The sequence below is a fragment of the Myotis lucifugus genome, unplaced genomic scaffold, assembly GCF_000147115.1.
Source record: "Myotis lucifugus unplaced genomic scaffold, Myoluc2.0 scaffold_27, whole genome shotgun sequence".
NCBI classification, from domain to species: Eukaryota; Metazoa; Chordata; class Mammalia; order Chiroptera; family Vespertilionidae; genus Myotis; species Myotis lucifugus.
This window is the reverse complement of record NW_005871075.1, coordinates 4,223,402-4,242,923: the sequence shown is the minus strand read 5'-3', so window position 1 is coordinate 4,242,923 and position 19,522 is coordinate 4,223,402. Positions and strand designations below refer to the sequence as shown.

The following is a 19,522-nucleotide window of genomic DNA, read 5'->3' as shown; positions in this document are numbered from 1 at the left end:
TTAGAGCAGGCACTGTGTTAGGCCCTTCATGTTCGGTGTGGTCTCTGGTTTTGATAGGTTCAGGGCAGAAGATGGAGCCAGACTCGGGAGCCTGGAGGTCTGTTCACCATCCCAGGTCTTTCATGAGCTTCACTATGTGTCCTCAAGGCAGTCACTCCCTCTCCCTGGGCCTTAGGTTTCTTAATTGAGAAATGAAGTGTTTAGAGTAGATCAGAGGTGGGAAAACTATGGTCCATAGGCCACATCTGGCCTGACACATATTTTTGCATGGCTCATAAGCTAGAAATGGCTTTTCCATGTTTAAGTGATTCCCCCAAATTGTACCTCCAACTCACTGATGGGAGCAGGGGAGCAGGAGTAGAGCAGGGAGGCGCTGCTGACAGTGCACTCAGAGGGCCAGGGAGGGACAGAGTCCCAGCTCATCCACTGAGTCGACCAAAAGAGCTTCCACCAGAATAAAGCTCTTTATGCACAAAAACTAAATCAGTAGGTGATGATTCTCTAAATACCCCAACAACTTTCCCTCCTTGCAGTTCTAAGGCAATCTTTCTCTGCACTACAAATCTGTGCTAATTGATGTATATGTTTGTGTGTGAGTGTGTGTGTGTGTGTGTGTGTGTGTGTGTGTGCGTGCGCGCGCATGCACACGCGCTTATACACATACACTGAGTGGCCAGATTATTATGACCGGCCAGATTATTATGATCACCCCATCAGTACTTCATTGACACTTCCAAAAATACTGAATATTGAAAACTTCCTAAGCAAATGCTCTCAAGGTTTTATTATTATTTGCATAACTAATTCACTTCTTTGTACTGATGGGGTGGTCATAATAATCTGGCCACTCAGTGTACATACTGAAGGCTTGGCATAAGCAGAGGTCAAGATCGAATTTTTGTGCCCCTCACAGAGTGACCCTGTTGGAAGGTCTCAATAAATATCTGTTACTTAACTCCTCATATTGCTGAACAGTTCCCCACAGGATGCTTCATGCAGAAGGCACACTCTGCCTGTCTGCAGATTTCTCAGCTAGATGCAAACGGGTTTTACCCACAGCTTTGCAGGGACATCTTGATGGTGTTCAGGGAGATGTAGAACAGTGTTTAGAAAGTAGACATCAGGGGCCATAAAATGCTTCTATTCTTTTTAACACAATACCTCTGCTTCTTAAAATTTACTCAATGGGAAGACAGAATCTAGTTGATGGGGCTGCGGGGCAGAGAGAGGAAACATTTAGGCATAAAACTATGGATAACAGTAAAATAAAGGTAATTGCTAAGCACATGATGATGCATATATTTATTAAGAATAATGGCTAATATTCTTGAGCTCTTAAGTGAAGCACTTAATAAATAGATGAGATAGGGACTATTAGCATCTTCATTTCACAGATGAGGAAACTGAGTCATAGAGAAGTTATCAAACCTGTCTGAGGTCACACAGCTCAAAAATGACAGAGTGAAGGTTTGAGACTTGAACCCAGGCTGTCAAGAATCAAGGTGGCCATGTCGTACCCGCCTGGATAAAAGGAACATTCTGTTGCCAAGGAGATGTTCACATAGATACTGTGTCTTTTCTTGGACGTTATGTATTAAGAAAGGAAGATACCTATGCTAATAACAAATTACAATCCTGAGGTCTTTTCAGTTCTATGTTTAGAACATATCTCAGAATATTTACTTCTCTCAGTCTCCAGTACCATCATCCTAGAAGCCACCGATGTTTTCCATTTTGATGATGATGTGTGGTCCCCAAACCAGTTTGCCAACATCCCTTCTTATACTCAATTCACATAGCACCCACACTGAATTTTTAAAATTTTTATTGATTTCAGAGAAGAAGGGAAAGAGAGAGAGAGAGAGAGAGAGAGAGAGAGAGAGAGAGAGAGAGAGAGCCGTCAGTGATGAGAGAGAATCATTGATTGGCTGCCTCCTGCATGCCCCAAACTGGGGATTGAGCCCACAACCCGGGCATGTGCCCTGACAGGGAATGGATAGGTTGACACTCAACCACTGAGCCACTCTGGACGGGCATCAGACTGATCTTAAAACACACATCCAATTATGTTATAGCTTTACTTAAATCCCTCTAAAATATTCCCATAATTTCTAGAGTAAAGAGCTTGTCAGGGACCCCAAACCTGCTCATTCAGCTTGCTCTTTGGACTCAAGCCACTCTGGCTTTCTCTTTCAGCTTCTTCTGTCTCCTTTCCGGAGGACGTATGCTTTTCCCTCTGCCTAGAAATCTCTCTTTTCTCTCCTGTTTCTCTCTCTGCCTAACTCCTCTCCATGCTGTATCAGCCTGTTGTTTGTTCTTGCAGCACAAGGTATATCTCCTTCATAACATCTACAATGTACACATTTGTTTAATGTTTGTATTCTCCTTATTCTCCACTCAGCGGTATGTTTAGAGTCTAGCATGGTGCCTGGTGAATTTGATCAACGAATGAGAGAGGCAAGGATGCACATCAACATACATAGATTATTTCTTTTTCTTTTTCCCTTTTTTTAAAAAAAATATTTATTGTTGGAGGTATTACAGATGCCCCTCTTTTTCCCTCCCATTACCCACCTCCACCCAGTTCCTGCCCTGCCCCAGGCCTTCTCCACCCTCTTGTCTATGTCCATAGGTACTGCATAGATGCATATAAGATCTTCAGTTAATCTCTTCCCACTTTCTCCCCTACCCTTTCCTTCTGAGATTCGTCAGTCTGTTCCATGTTTTCATGCCTCTGGTTCTATTTTATTCATCAGTTTATTTTGTTCATTAGATTCCTAGTTCATTTATTTCAATTTTTAGATTCAACTGTTGATAGATATGTATTTATTGCCATTTTATTGTTCATATTTTTTTAAATCTTTTTTCTTCCTCTTCTTCTCTCTCTTCTTAAAGAATACCCTTCAACATTTCATGTAACACAGGTTTGGTGGTGATGAACTCATTTATCTTTTTCTTGTCTGTGAAACTTTTTTTTTTAAAATATATTTTTTATTGATTAAGATATTACATCTGTGTCCTTATCCCCACGTTATCCCCTCTCCCCTCCCCCCGCTCATGCCCTCAACCTCCCCTCCCACCCCATTGTCCATGTCCATTGGTTAGGCCTATATGCTTGCATATAAGTCCTTTGGTTGATCTCTTCCCCTTACCCCCACCCTCCCCTACCTTCCCTCCAGGGCCCAACAGTCCAATCAATGCCTCTCCGTCTCTGGATCAGTCCTTGTTCATCAGTTTATGTTGTTCATTATATTCCACAAATGAGTGAGATAATGTGGTATTTATCCCTTAAAGAATACCTTTCAGCGTTTCATATAATCCTGGTTTGGTGGTGATGAACTCCTTTAGCTTTTCCTTATCTGTGAAGCTCTTTATCTGACCTTTAATTCTGAATGATAGCTTTGCTGGATAAAGTAATCTTGGTTGTAGGTTCTTGGCATTCACCACTTTGAATATTTCTTGCCACTCCTTTCTGGCCTGCATGGTTTCTGTTGAGAAATCAGCTGACAATCGTATGGGTACTCCCTTGTAGGTAACTAACTGTTTTTCTCTTGCTGCTTTTAAGATTCTCTCTTTGTCTTTTGCTCTTGGCATTTTAATTATGATGTGTCTTGGTGTGGTCCTCTTTGGATTCCTTTTGTTTGGGGTTCTCTGCGCTTCCTGGACTTGTAAGTCTATTTCTTTCATCAGGTAGGGGAAGTTTTCTGTCATTATTTCTTCAAATAGGCTTTCAGTATCTTGCTCTCTCTCTTCTTCTGGCACCCTGATAATTCGGATGTTGGTAGGTTTGAAGTTGTCCCAGAGGCTCCTTACACTATCTTCATATTTTTGGATTCTTTTTTCGTTTTGCTTTTCCGGATAGATGTTTTTTTCTTCTTCGTATTTCAGATCTTTGACTTGATTCTTGGGATCCTCTCATCTGCTGTTGGATCTCTGTATATTATTCTTTATTTCAGTCAGTGTATGTTTAATTTCTGACTGATCCTTTTCCATTTTTTTGGTATTCTCATTAAGATCCTTGAAGGTCTCACTAAGTTCCTCGGAGGTTCCTAGAAGATTCTTGAGTAACCTTATAACTGTGGTTCTGAACTCTATGTCCTCCATTAGTTTGCTTTCCTCCATTTCTTTCATTTGTGACATGTTTCTTTGTCTTCGCATTTTTGGCTGACTGCGAGGAGCCACTGTGTCTATAAGAAGAACTGCTGTGCTGGAGACACCCTTATGCGGTAGGACTTGCTTCAGTGGGGCTTTGGTGCTCACTGAGTCTGCTTCTTGAGTGTGTCCCTTATAGATGTGAGGAGTTGAAGTCTAGTATCTGACCCGGAGTACCCTGGCTCCTGGATCTCCAAGTCAACCACTGTGTGGGTCCACCCAGCAGGGGCTATAGCAATATCAACAGATTTCTCCTCTTTGTTTGGAGTTTGGAAGTTTTGGAGCTCTCTGATTCACTGCAGTTTGTTAGGCTGCAAAAGTGCAGGTGCCTCCTTTGTGCTGCCAAGCACAGCTTGGGAGGGGATGTAGTGGGGCGGGGTCTCAGAGAGTTATCAGGGCTGGGCAAACAGCAATGGGTGTCCTCAGCGACCCCGGGACTCCGAGACTCCCCGGGTGCCGTGACCCCCTCCCCCCGCCCCCGCAGCAACAATGATCCCTGCGAGCAGCTCTGTGAGAAAGTCACCTTCGCTTTCCGACCCGCTGCAAGACAGTCCCATTTCTCCCCATAGAAGCCTGGGACCCCAGTGTCTTGCTGTAAATGAGTTCAGTGCGTTCGAGAGCTTGTCCCCTTCCTATTGAAAAAAAACGCGCACCAAGGTGCAACAGCCTCTCGCCCCCCTCCCCCCACCTCTGTTCTTGGCACCTCTACCCTCCTACTTGGTCTCAATGCCCTTTTTTTTTTCCTTCTAGTTGTAGAACTTCCACTCGATCAGCTTTCCCGTGGTTCTGGATGATAGCTGTTTTGACTTATAGTTGTGGTTTTAATGTTGTTGTGGGGGGCAGCACAGGTTTGTACCTTATGCCGCCATCTTGGTTCTCCCTCCAGTCTGAAACTCTTTATCTGACCTTCAATGCTAATTGATAGCTTTGCTGGGTAGAGTAATCTTGGTTGTCATAAGATTATTTCAACTGTGAACAAGTGTAGACATTTGCATGGAAGAAAGACTGGAAAGAAATATAGCAAAATGATAATTATGACTATTTATTGGTGAAAATAGACTGTAAATATTTTCTCTTGTCTTTTCTGTATATCGTGTATTTCTAAATGATTGTGCACAACTTTCATAAAACAAAAAATAATCAACTTGTAAACATAACCACACAACTAAAGTTTGGGATCTTTTTAGGCTTTCTACCTACCTTTGGACCTGCCTGGATTAACCTGTATGGCTCACCCAGGAACCACAGTCTGATGGATGACTACCAGGAAATGAATGAAGGCTTTGGAGAAGGCGTGTCATTCAGGGGCAGAATTTTGGTGGAAATTGCTGTGGAAATCCTCTCGGGAGGGGCACAGGAGTCTAAATTTTCCAAGGCACTCAAGGACCTCAAGTTGTCTTCAAAGGACAAAGACTCCAAATCTTCCAAAGGCTCAAGTAAAGACAAGGGTGACAAAACGGACAGTGGAAAACCCCAGCAGGCTTCAGACAAAACCAACTCAACCGAGGTCGAGGTGGAGCCTTTTGATGTACCCCCAGAAGTAAGTCTGAACTCACCTGTGAGGTAAAGCCAAAGAGGAGCAGCACCTGCCACAGGTCCCCAAAGGCCTGCGGAGCTCTCACTCCCCCTGCAAATGTGTGTTGGCTCAGCCTCATTTTCCGGGGCAGATGAGGATCTTCCTGCACACATCACACCCATCTGCTGCTGATAAATTCCTTTGGTGTCTCCCCATACACAATTCCCATAGAAACCAAAGTAAGAGAGAAATAAAAGTTCTCTGGAGGAGCTGGTGGGAGTGGGTGGTGGGGTGATCAACTGAACTATATATGTGGCCTATTTTGTTAGCTTTGTTTTTAGCTCAGCCATGCTGTGGATGGGAGGTAATGTGGGAGAAGGGGTGAGAGGAGGAAGCGTAGGCGACAAGCTGGGACACAAGACATTGAGAAACCTATTCCCTTGCCCAAGCCTGTGGGGAAATCACATCTCAAGAAAATACTTATCTTTGCTTATTGATATGAAGCACATTAGCATTTTCCAGCCTGGTTCTGTTATGGAAAAGAAATCTTGGGCTTCAGGATGAACACAAACTGTGAATAACCTCTCAACTGTTTAGTTTAGCAACAGTACTTCATAGTTTAAACAAATGAGAGAACTTTCTGTTTTGTTAGTAGCAGAGGTGGGTGGATCGCAGCTCTCAGCCTGGATGGTTCCGCCTCTGGGAGTGTGTTTCTCAGATCAACCAGACAATCATTTCAGGTGGGGAGGGGAGGTGATGGTGGGTCCCCCAGAGCTGTGCTTTCCTAGGAAAGTCTAGACAGACGGAAGGATTGTAGCATGTGGGTGACCTTAGCCTGGGAAGGTCCACTTATTTTTACTGCTGGGATCTAATGAATCTTAAGAAACTGTGGGGGAGAGGTTGGAGCACATGCTTGGAAATATTGGGGGTTGGTTCTATTCATGGCTCTGATACTAATAACACCTCTTCATGTTTCAGTTTGGTCATCAACAAAATGGGATAGTAATAGTCCCTCTCTGATAGGCATCCCCTCAGATAAGTGGGTGTGAGTGAGGGAATGCCTGCAAAATGCTCAGCAAAGCTCTTAGCAATGCTGCTGTTGTTACCGATGATGCTATGGGTTGCTCCCACCACCAGTGGACAGCTATTTAGAGCTCTCTACCCCGTTGTTGGTGACTTAATTTTGAGCATGTTGTCAGCCTCCCCAGCCCTCCCTCTGAAATTATATGTTGGGAAATACTCTCTGGAAATGTGTACTGTTAGTTTGTTTAAAATGACATTGCCTTGAGGTGATTGTGTTTGTGTGTTTCTTGAGAATATATGCCAACTTTGGAAACTTGACTTTTTTTGGACTTTGCCAGAAATTGTGGGTAGTTGAGTAGCCACCTAAGCTGACATCCCCTAAGTCTGACCCTGTGTCAATATTTCCTGCTCTTAAGACTGGCCGTTCTTTTCTAAACAGGGATTGCCACGTGGAAAAACATTGCCTCTGTTTGAATCTTTGGGCAAGTGACTTAAGCTTCTGATGCTTTATTCCAATAATAACCTCTACTTTATAGGCTCATACAGAGGATTTGATGAATTAATACATGCAAAGTACTTAGAACAGAGACTGACCCATAGTAAGTGCTCAGTAAATATTAGTCACATCGAACAGATATTTTAATCTTTCACGGGACTGCAGTGTCCTCATCTGTAAATGGGTATAATAAAATATCTCCCTCCCAGGGTAGTTATGAGAATTACATGCGATAATGTAAGTAAAGTTCTTAATACCGCATCTGACACATAATAGCAGCTTGGTAAACATTGCCATCATTATTTTTCCAGCTCAGGGAGTCAAGATATGCTTCCAGAAGGAAGAGCCATTTGAGCTGAGCCTTGAAGGATGGGTAGGCTTAAGACATGAATTCTAAGCTGTTGAAATACTTGTCATGACTACCATTTGTAGCACGTACACATGTAAGTGTTATACTACTCGGTGCTCCACATGGATGATCTCGTTTCCTCTGTAGGCCCCATTGTGATGGTTAGCTCACAGGCAAGGAAAGTGACACCTGGAGAGTGGACATGACTGGCCCAAAGTCCACCAGCTGGGCAGTAGCAGAGTTGGGATTTGAAGAGGGTTTGTCTGGCTATGGAGCCTGCTGTCCCTCTTCCAGGCCACATGGCCTACATTCCCTCCAGGTCTCTCAGTAATTTTTGCCCTCCTCCCAGAGAGTAAACCTGGCCCCAGGAAGGTGAGATAAGTGGCTGGTTTACAGCCAGTGGACACAGTGGCAGCAGGTGGGAGGGGTGTGTGCTCTGTGACTAAGACCCAGCACTGGGCTCTCACCCTGCCCGGCATCTTCTGGTCAACAGAGACAGTTCCTGCTGATGCTGAGAGCACAGGAGGCTCCTGTGTGAAGGAAGGGGTGACCTCCACCTAATGGTGTGGAAACCCTTTGGCTCTCTGAGAGTCGGGGTTTGAGGTTCTTGATTGAATGAGGCTCTTTAAACTCTGAGACCACAACTGCATTGATTCTTAGAGGAATCTTACTGTTTTTTCCATTGAGTTTCACAAATCCAATCACAAAACCAGGAAGCACAGATTACATGATTCCGGCTCATTCAGCCTCTTTGCTCAGAAATGTGATGCTGTGTCACCCGTCCCGGCAACATCTGCTCCTGAGGCATCAGCCTGTTCCATATCAATAGGAGTCATTTGTAAATAGCTGTGTGCTATCTTGGGATGGCTCCTGTGTGAGAAGCTGGCATAAGTGGAGCCATGTTAGATTGGAGTCAGGGCAGCCATTCCAGAGGAACTGCCTCATACGTCTTATTCCTTGAAACTTTGGAAAGTGTGAACTGGGCAAAATAACTTTGGGACTGGGCCAGAGCTGCATTGCCTTCCAAACAACTGTTTGTGGAGCTAACAGGCAAGCAGACCCCTTACCACAAGGCTGAAAATTGTAGGCATCCTTTAGAATCAGTAACCAGTCATGTACAGCTAAAGAGTAACGTAAGTTATTCACACCAATAGAAATTCCTTTCTTCTATTCATGTAATTATTTCCCTTCTCTGTCTCTTAAAAACCCCTTGCCTTTACCCTGTAATTGGAACACTATTTGGGTTTCTGTCTGAATCAGTGCTTCCCCACATTGCAATTCTTCTGGATCTCAAACAAGCGCTGTTGCCTCTCACTTTGCATTTCTATTTTTAGGTTAACACCTGTCACAGTCTAGTGTTTGAGAATGCAGGCTGCTTGAGAAGGCAGCCTCAGTGGAGACCAGGTCTCAAATCTTGGCTGTCTTTAACTTGCTGTGTGATCTTAGCAAGCCAGCCCCTTACTGTCTCTCTGAGCTTTAGTTTATTTGGGTAAAAGGTGGAAGTTGGAGCAGATGAACTCTAAGGCTGTTTTCAGAGTAAAAGCAATTTATATTGTTGTGCTTCTGGGCCCTGCACCCCCCACAGAGCAACCACAGTGCATATAGCCCACCCGGTGTGCACTTGACTGGCTGATGCTCATGTGAGTGCCTAACCCTCTACCCCTTTTATCTGGGAGTAAAGTCTGACTTTGAGTTAAGCACATGTTTAGAATTCAAAGAGCACTGGATCTGTGATCAGAATACTTGGGAAAGTTATTAACTCAACCTCAAGCTCTGTATCCTCAATTTCCTTATCTGTACAATAGGAATGATCCAAATGTTGATCTCTCAGGGTTATTAAGAGGAACACATATAATGCATGTGACCACCCTGTATAATCCATAAAACTATGCTCAAATGTAGGGGTTTAATCCTATGCCTGAGTATCTCATCTTTGGTTTTCTGATTTCTAAATGCCTACCCACCAGAAGGTGATTCCATATTTCTATTTCATAACAGCGTCTTAGAAAGATAATATGCCCAAGCTTGTGTTTTAAAATAAAAGGATGCTCATCAATAGACAATTGGATAAAGAAGATGTTATATAAGAAGAGCATATGTGTGTGTGTGTGTATATATATATATACACATATATATATAATGGAATGTTACTTGGCTATAAAAAGGAATAAAATCTTATGACTTGTGACAACATGAATGGACCTAAAGGGTATTATGCTAAGTGGAATAAGTCAGAGAAAGACAAATACCATATGATTTCACTTATATGTGGAATCTAATGAACAAAATAAACAAACAAAGTTAAAACAGACTCATAGATACAGAGAGCAGACTGATGGTTGCCAGAGGGAGGGGAGTTGGGGAACTGGGTGAAAAAGGTGAAGGAATTAAGAAGTACAAATTAGCAGTTGCAAAATACCACAGGGATGTAAACTATAGTTAATAATATTATAATAATTATGTATGGTGCCAGGTGGGCACTAGACTGATGGGGGGATCACTTTGTAAATTATATAAATATCTAACCACTATGCTATATACCTTAAACTAATCCTATATAATAAAAGTGTAGTATGGAGGTGGTCTGGGAGTTCAACCAGGGGGCAGGGTCAGCCGGGGGAAGGGAGGGAGGCCCCAGCCGGCAACCAGCAGCCTCTAGGGATCCTACCAGTGCATGAATTTTGTGCACTGGGCCTCTAGTATAAAATAATATTGAATGTCAACTGTAATTGAAAAATTATAAAAATAAATAGATAAATATCCTAAAGAGGACATTTTTATTGTAAGGTAGAAGTTCTGAAGGTTGAGACGACATTCTAGATAAATGATTGAATTTGGATGTGCAATTTGCAGGTCCCAGTTCCTGCCTGTCTGATTAGTGGGGAAAGTATGTGCCATTTCAGGCTGACACTGAGACTCAAATGCCTATGAATTCCCTGGACCAGGTTAGCATCAGCTTCCTAATGATAAAATATAAGGAACCAGTCCTATCTCATATATACTTTTTCTTTCTATAGATTGTACCAGAAAAATATGAGGAATTTTTACTTTTCGGAGCATTTTTTGAAGCCACCATGATTGACCGGAAGATTGGAGATAAACCCATTAGCTTTGAAGTTTCTATTGGTAAGTGTGGCCAAGCACAGTGCCTGGCACATGACATGGGCCATACAACCATTTCTTGAGAAAACAGTTAATAATTCCTTGTTTGCTCTTGTGTTTCTACATAAGGGATAGATTTATTTTCATACTTTAAAAAACATATTAAGAGTAGAGTTTGGATTCTGACAGATTTGGGTTAGTAAACCTGGTTCCATTATACGAGGCTCACTTAATTCCTCTGGGCCTCAGTTTCTTCATCTATTAAATAGGAATAATGACAACTTCTCATAGAACTGTTGCAAGGGTTTAATGGATCAGTGCCGGCAGAGTGCCATGCATATAGTGGGTGCTGTTATTATAACTCCCAGAAATCTTTCTGGGCTGATGCACATTCTGGAAAAATGATTCCAAGATTGGATATTCCATCAGAGAAGGTCTTAATTCACATCTGGAAATCTGTTTCAAAGAAAGAAATGGAGATGGAATCCAGTTAATTTGTAACTTAAGTAGTTTTTACAAATGAGGACATAGCATGGTTATAGATGATGGCTCATTGTCATTGTCAGTCTTATTTCTTTGGTCTAACCATGCTCTTCCCACCTTCATACTGAGATCTTATTTCCCTGCTTGGGGAGGGCATGAACTTGGGTCCCTTATGTCAAGCTGCCTGATTCTGCTTCTTGACTGACACCTGGCCCCTCTCCCCTTGCTACTGCCTCTGCAGGTAATTTTGGGAACTTGATTGATGGAGGCTCCCATCACGGGAGTAAGAAGAAGTCAGCTGAGTCAGCTGAAGAAGACACCCTTCCGCTGCTGCAAGAGGGAGAAAGGGACACAGCGCAGGAGGTTGCCATCCCTATGGTCTCCACCACTCACCCGGAGAAGCCACTCGTGACAGAAGGAAACAGGTAGGAGATGGCAGAAGCAACAGTTTCTGACAGTGGGAGTCTGACCAATTTCTGGGACTGTTAGTTTCAGTTCTTCCCTAAAACCATAAACATTATTATTATTGTTAATCTCAGTTATGGGAGCAAGCATACGTCTGGCCATCATGGTAAGTGCCCTCTCCTGAGTCCTTAGTTTCATGTCAACAACTCTCCAAATGACACATCCAGGTAATTCACTTAAGGGCAGAGCAATGATGATGGTTATTATGATCAGATCTGAAGTTCCCTTTATTCTAGAACTTTGATGCATAACAGGTAGGAAGGCCAGAATTTAAAAATTCAATACAAACCCTATTAACAGTTATTATATTCATCTGAGTTCTGTGCTATTATGCAAACTCAATTTAGTGGCATTATTGAATACATCACTTCTTATTTTACTTTGACACAGTCCAACTGAAGAACTCAAAAAACCATTGTTAGCCACCAGAAAAGACAGTCAGAAAACAGCCGGCACCTACATGTACCCTCACTGAGCCCGAACCCATGTAAAATCTCAACATGCAAAGAGAAGTAAAATTATAGAATTCGGTTTTAAGAAAGTGGTTCAAGCACCAACCAAGGGATTTATGAGAATAAGGGGAAGCCACACACAGTGAGAGACCTCTGTGTTCCGAGCCTTGTGCCGTGAATAGACTTCATGATCTGCAGGGACTCTCACAAGAGCACATTGCTCTTCTCGTTTACATGCAAGGAGATTGGACCCACGTCACCAGAGCTCTTCACCCTCTGCTCTTCTCCATCTAGACTCTCTCTGGGCACGGACCCATGGCTCACTGACCACTATTAGGAAAACCAGGATTCAGTCTATTTCCCCAGACAGCCTTCTTTCCTGGCACAGATCCAAACCGATCCCCTGGGCATCCCATAAATTCTTTACAACGTTGCTTCTCTTCCCATCTTTCCAATCCCATAGACTGGTCCTCCCATCCTCTGAGTCCTTTTAACCACAAAATTGTCATTCTCTTTTTCCTTCCTACCCACATCCAATCAGCAATAAAGTATGGTCAATTCTAGTTCTTAAATATTTCCTATATCTCTTGCCATTTCTTAATTCAGCAAGTTGGCATCTTCATCTGGATTATTTAAAAACCATTATCTGGCTTGAATGTTCTCCAAGAAACTTACCAAACTGTCTGAACCAGTGACTCCCCAGTTGGCATCATCCATGGGCGGCCAGTGGCTTTCCGGATTAATTTCAGAGGCCATAACTTGGTCATTCAATGCCCATCTACTTCTCTGCCAACATCTTCAGTCACTTCCCAAACTCCACGTTTCCTCCAGCCACACAGTGGCCCTGGCAGTTCCCCAAACTGCTGCTTCTCGTCTTTGCCAGGCAACAAATGCTCTTCCCTTTGCCAGGCAACAAATCCCCTCCTCAGAACTGCTGGCTCCCATTAACCTTCAAGACAAAGACCAAGTTCCCTTTCCTGAATCCCAAGTCTGATTTGGACTTGACACTCACCTCCTCCAAGCACTGATGACACCGCATGAAGACATGTTCACTTGTCTGTGTCCCCGTTAGACTGTGAGCACTCTGAGGCAGGGCCTGTGCTATTCCCCTGTGTTTCTGCTCCTCTCTGTGCCTGGCACACATAGATGCTCATAACTGTTTCCAAATGAGTTAAGGAGTTGCTCTAACTGGGTTGGGCATAGAGTATTATGGAAGCAGAGAGAGGGGGGAGGGTGACTACTCTGCCTATGGAGGAAGTGAAGAGTTGGAAAGGTCACAGAAAAGGTGACATCCTAAAGAATGAGAAGGGGCTTAAGAAATGGAGAGAGAGTGTTTGGAAAAAAGTAGAAAGGAGTAAGTGAAAATAATCCTAATTGTTGTCCTCTCCCTTTTTAGCATGCCCCATGTTTTCTAAATCCTGTCCCTCTCATGGGGCCATCTCCCCCCTCCCAGGGACCACCTTACCCCTTCCCATAGACCATCTTCGTTGGGGCCTTTTTGGGGATCTCTGGCAGCCATACTTGGCTGTCCATCCTCCCTTACACACACCATAAAGAACCTCAAATTTCCCAGTCCCTTAATAGCTTCTCTGTCCATTTTTAAAACTGAGGACCTCAATGAGTGGATCCTATAACGGGATCTGAAGGTCTTCTCTGAAACTAATCAGAAATATTCTGCATTCTTTCACTGGGACCAGGTAGCAAGAATATCCCTCACCTTGTTAGACTAGCCCAGGAGTGGGCAAACTTTTTGACTCGAGGGCCACAATGGGTTCTTAAACTGGACTGGAGGGCCGGAACAAAAGCATGGATGGAGTGTTTGTGTGAACTAATATAAATTCAAAGTAAACATCATTACATAAAAGGGTACGGTCTTTTTTTTTTTTTACTTTTATTCATTTCAAACAGGCCGGATCCGGCCTGCGGGCCGTAGTTTGCCCACGACTGGACTAGCCTATTGTTGACCATTGGTGACAGTGTCAGGGGATATAGTGTGGGAAGGTTAGGGAGGAGATGAGAGGTCTCAAGGCAACCTTGGATGGACCTTATATTAGTCTGAGCAGCTGGCTCGAGGAAACCAAAGTAAGTCATGCTAGTGTTTTGGGGCTTTCTGTATATTTCTCAGTCACTATATTGAGGGTCTGTCCACATAGTGGCACGTTAGGGTGGCAGCAACTAAATTGGACGATCCTGTGTCTATAATAGACCCATACATGCATGTGCACACATTTACACACAATTTATTTGTCTGTTGCCTTCATTAAAATACCATCTTATAAGGGGTGGTTTAGCATAGAACTTAAAATACCACTGCGTGTTTGTTCTGGGCTTTCCAGTTTTGCAAAGCACATGCATTCACATGAATTTATGTATTGGGCTGGAGCTCAGCAATGAGTTTGAAGCACAGACACCTAATGATGGGTCATCATTTGATTCTTGGATTCCAGGCCTACCCTTGACCAAAGTCACAAGGCTGGTCGTGTGTCAGGGCAGCCATTCAAACTGGCAGCCTTCTCTTTCCACTGGCAACGTGGTGCCCTCCCATCTGCTGTCTTCCATCTGCACTGTAATTTACCTGAGAAACCTAGACCCAGTGAAACCAGGAGGACCCTGGGAACCAAAGAGACAAAGGCCTTGAACATCATTAGCACAAAGAAACCTTAGAACAAAGCACAACATTGAGAGGGAATTTATTCAGCTGCAGGATTCTCAATGTGATAATTTTAAAAAGACATGCAAGCAGTTTGGTTCTAACCCCTTTAATTTTTTTTGTTTTCTTGCTGTAATAACAACCTGAGTTTCTGCCAAGAATTTATTTGGCTTCTCTTATGAATGGGCACCTGCTGGTTTATTGTCTGCAGAACAGACCATGGGGCGTGATTTCCAAAAGAAATTGGGGTTGGAGAGCTAAAAAGAACAATCATGCATTCCTTCAGGCTAAAGTTCTCTTTAGCTTATTGGGATGAAAACCTCTCCTGTCTGCAGTCTCATCCTGTTAACTGTCTTTTCCTCATCACATTTAAGCATACTCCACTGTCCCCCCCAAAATTCTCTTTGGTGCCTCATTTCCTCTTCTAGGTACTTTGACATCCCTCTTGTCCCTTCTTAGCCTAGTGAGTCACCTACATCATTAGCACTAATGCCTGGTAACCATAAATATTGGATGGGTGGATGGATAGATGGATGGATGGATGGCAGGGAAGCCATGGGATCCTGAAGTTTAGTTTGAGGCCTATGCTTTTATCCTCATTAATAGTATTACCCTCTTACATTTCTCTAGCAGTTTCAGTTTACAAAATACATTTATATCTGTTATCTCAAGTGATCCTTACACAGTGCCTAGCATATAGACATTAAAGGAATGATGTCAGTTTTCCCCCCTTCTTTCCTCTCTCAAGTTAAAACCTTCCTCCTTGAAGAGGGCTTGCTTGATAAATTCTGCCCTCTGTTGATCATTTCCAGTTTTTCCCTGAGTCTGATAGCAGTAGCTATTAGTACCTCTCTTCTCCTCAGCCACATCACTGTGCATTGTTTATTGCTCATGAGTCCCCAAGTATAGGCTAAGGATGGAATTAATGATACTTTGATAATTTTGTCACCACCCCTCGCCCACCCCACATAGAACCTACAAAACATGAATCTGTGGCTGGAATTGCCTGAAAACACTTGATTGCCAACTTACGTCCTAATATGTTTTCACAGAAATTACAACTACTTGCCATTTGAGGCCAAGAAGCCCTGCGTCTACTTCATCAGTTCCTGGGGAGACCAGACGTTTAGGCTGTACTGGTCCAACATGCTGGAGAAAATGGCGGACCTGCTGGTAGGTGACGGACAGGCCATGGACTTGATCATTGGGAAGCTGGAGGCCAAAGGATTTTTTATCCACCCAGTAGAAGGTCTTGACCTTAGTCTAAATAAAAATAAATTGAAGTTGTTGCATTTGGAGGGCACAGGCCCTTCTTACCACATGGACCCAGAGGAATGAGAATACATTTTGCAAAATCCCTGGACTTTACATCAAACTATCTGAATTCAGATCCCTGCTCTGCTTCTTATTGGTGTAGGGCCTATGGTAGGCTATTTTCCTAATCTCCAAAGAGCAGGGGATTGACAGTTCTCCCACAAAATTGATAGATCCTGGTTTCAATTAATGTAAAAGCCTAAATCCCTAACATGGTGGACAGTTTCCTACAAGTTCAGCCCGAATCCAGTTAAGAAAAGGAAAATTAAGAGTCATCATGCAATAGTATTTTCCAGTTCAGATACAAGAAGACAGGGGAAATCTTCCTTCATTTCTAAAACAAACAAAAAAATATCTATGTATTATTTCTGGGGTGTTACAATCAATATCCCCACTACAGTGTCTCATTCTCACCTCTCATTTCTCCACCTCTGTGGATTGTTTTCAGGAAGAAAGTATAGAAGAAGTGAAAGAATTGATCAAGATTTCAGAGGAAGCACCAGAGGAGAAAATGAAGACGGTGCTCAGTGACTTCATCAGTCAAAGCAGGTACCAGCCGGCGTGTGGGGTGCTGAGCGGATATGGAATCAGCTTTTAATTATCTTAGAAAGTCCATTTGCATGCATTCAGGTGGGCATTTCAGTGTTCCATCTATCTTTATTTTGTTCAGTAATTTAGCTGGCACAAGTGGGATTACTTTTGCTTCCTAAAACATTAACAACTAAAATCTAAAGCAAAGGGGGAAAGAAAAGAGAAGATAAAAAAGACTTACTGCTGAAACTCTTTATGAAACAAGAAAAATGCCAGCAGTGGCCAGCAGTGTCCTGGCAGGGTGGCTCAGTCAGTTGGAGTGTTGTCCCATTGTCCTGTACACCAAAAAGTTGTGGGTTTGATCCCCGGTCAAGGTGCATACAGGAGGCAACTGAATCAATCAATCTCTCTCTCTCTCTCTCTCTCTCTCTCTCTCTCTCTCACCAATAAATATATCCTTGGATGAGGATTTTTAAAAAAGGAAAAAGAAAAATGCCAGCAGTGGTAGTGCCCAACATGGTGTTTTTTTTTGCATTTAGTAAATACTCAACAATTATATTGACAATGAGATGGATAAGTTCTATCAAATACTATTTAATAGAATTCATCATATAATACATTAATAGGAACCAATTAATGACTCTTTTTCCAAGAGATGAATACAAAGATTCAAAAATAGGGTATCAGTTACTTATTACCGAATAACCAATAACCCTCAAATTTAGTAACTTAACACAGTATTTATTATCTCTGTTCATAGACTCAGTTCTATTGGCCATGAGTCCAGGTGTGGCATAGCTGGGTCCTTTGCTCAGAGCCCCTCACAGACTGAAGTCAAGGCACTGACTGGGTTATCTCAAGGCTCAGCTGGGAAGGATTTGCTTCCAAGATCGCTCACATGGTTATTTGTAGAATTCAGTTCTCAGACTGTTGGATTGAGGACCTCAGTTCCTTTGTAGTGGATGGTTATAAATCAACCTCAGTTCCTCACCACTTGGGCCTCTCCACCAGCTCTCACTACATGACAGCTGACTCCATCAGAGTGAGCCAGCGAAGAGTCAGAGAGCGCGTGCCAGCAAGATGGGAGTCACGGTCTTCTCAGACCCAATCTTGGAAATGCCATCCCATCACACTCTTGCTGTATTCTATTATGAACAAGTCAGTGGGTCCAGTGCACATTCTAAGGGAGGGGATTACACAATGACAAGAATAGAGATGGAGATCTTTGGGGGTCATGTTAGATCTATCTACCACACAAGGGCGCGCTTGGACTAACTCTTGAAATTAAGTCAGGACTGGAGCAAAGATGAGAATCTGTCTTAATGGAATTAATAGAAAAGGGTGGCTATTCAGTTGCTGGAAGGAAAAAATGAGTAGATAGGGGATAGCGACATTTTGGTATTCTGTTTGATAAGTTCTGGCTTTCCTAATCTCTCAACTATACAAGCATTTTTACTTTAAAAAAAAAGAAAAGAAAAAAATATGTAGTATTTTTCTTTCTATTTTAATTTCTGTCATGTTTTTCATAGTAGAAGCAATATATATCAGTGCTACTCTTGCTGTGAGCTAAGTGCCACCTTTTAAGCGTTATTTTTTAAATAAACAACTTTTTAAATAAACAGCTATTTTTAAAAATGTTTTTATTGATTTTAGAGAGAGAGGAAGGGAGGGATGAGAGAGCGAGAGAGAGAGAGAGAAACGTTGATGTGAGAGAGAAACATGATTGACTGCCTCCTGTATGCCCCCTTACTGGGGATGGAGCCCACAACCCGCGTATGTGCCCTGACCAGGAATCAAATCAGCAACCTTTTGGCGCATTGGACGATGCTCAGCCAACTGAGCAACACTGGCCAGGGCTTCTTTTAAGCATCTTTAAAAAGCTTCGCGATCTCATATTTTCAGAAACTGTGGCAAATTAATAGTTCAGTAACTTTTCTGTATTGGGGGTTACTTGGGATAATAATCATTCCCCTTTCAATTTCATAATCAACAGAAAAAACATTCATGAGGGTTGGACGGAGATGAAATGTTAGTTTTATATTTGGTAAACCTGGATTTGAGAAAGCAACTTGGACCTGAGGTCATGGTGGGCTTCTTGGTCCCCCAAACCCATTCATGGTTGAGCAGCTGGTCTTTGAGGCTTCCCTGAGGAGGGACAGACCATTTGCCATGTGGGGTGAGAAGGCCACAGCCAGCAACAGGCTGGGTCTGACAAACGAAGGAGGAACAGAAACATGTGCTGTGGTCATTCACCCCCATTTTGATGAGGAAATAGTAATTTTCCCCCCTATGAAGAAGGGAGAGAGATGAGAAGTCAGAAGTGCCCCCCATATCTCCCTGGGCTGGTCCATCCTGGGAGGGTAGGGGAATGAAATTTCTAGTGCCTCTAGGAAAGATAGATGTGTAAAAACAAGACTCCCTCTGCAAAATATAATGATTTTAATTCTTTTTAAAAATTAAGAGAAAAATGTAACTTGACTATACACCCAAAGAGAATTTCAGATGAGGCCTCCAATTGCAGCAGGCAGAGCATGGGGAGATGTGGCATCTTAGGCATACCCTTTTGTTTCTCTTTCTTTCTCTCCCTCCCTCCCTCCGTCCCACGATACAACTCTTGTCTGGATACTGAGTTTACATATGAATAATTATATGCATGCATATATTTCAGGGCATTAGATAATTCTATAAAGTATAACTTAGTTTGGGGGAGTATTTGAGATCTTGCTTTCCAGAAACTGTCATCAGTTTGGCTCAAACTCTTATAAAAATTCAAAAAAAACGTATAACTTAATTTACCATTATTTGTTTTTAACACAGTTGTTGGAAACTTAGGCAGTGGCTCAAATGTTTTCCTGAAATTTGCAAGGGTTTTAATGTAGAAACTAACATTGAAGCTAATTTGAAATACTGGGGTGATGCTGTCTAAAGTTAGAATAAGTTTTGGAAATTTTGCTAAAAGGATGCTTACAGATTGATAATTATGAGCTTC

General features: G+C 42.7%; 1 protein-coding gene across 1 annotated transcript in view; it reads left to right on the top strand.

Annotated features, from left to right (window-relative positions):
• FER1L6 (fer-1 like family member 6) overlaps positions 1-19,522 on the top strand; it is a 98,447-nt gene that overhangs the window by 17,777 nt on the left and 61,148 nt on the right. The window contains exons 10-14 of the mRNA XM_023751897.1: positions 5,340-5,692; positions 10,554-10,662; positions 11,363-11,546; positions 15,741-15,861; positions 16,451-16,551. Of these exons, the coding sequence (XP_023607665.1) occupies positions 5,340-5,692; positions 10,554-10,662; positions 11,363-11,546; positions 15,741-15,861; positions 16,451-16,551 (868 nt within the window). The remainder of the gene's footprint in view (positions 1-5,339; positions 5,693-10,553; positions 10,663-11,362; positions 11,547-15,740; positions 15,862-16,450; positions 16,552-19,522) is intronic.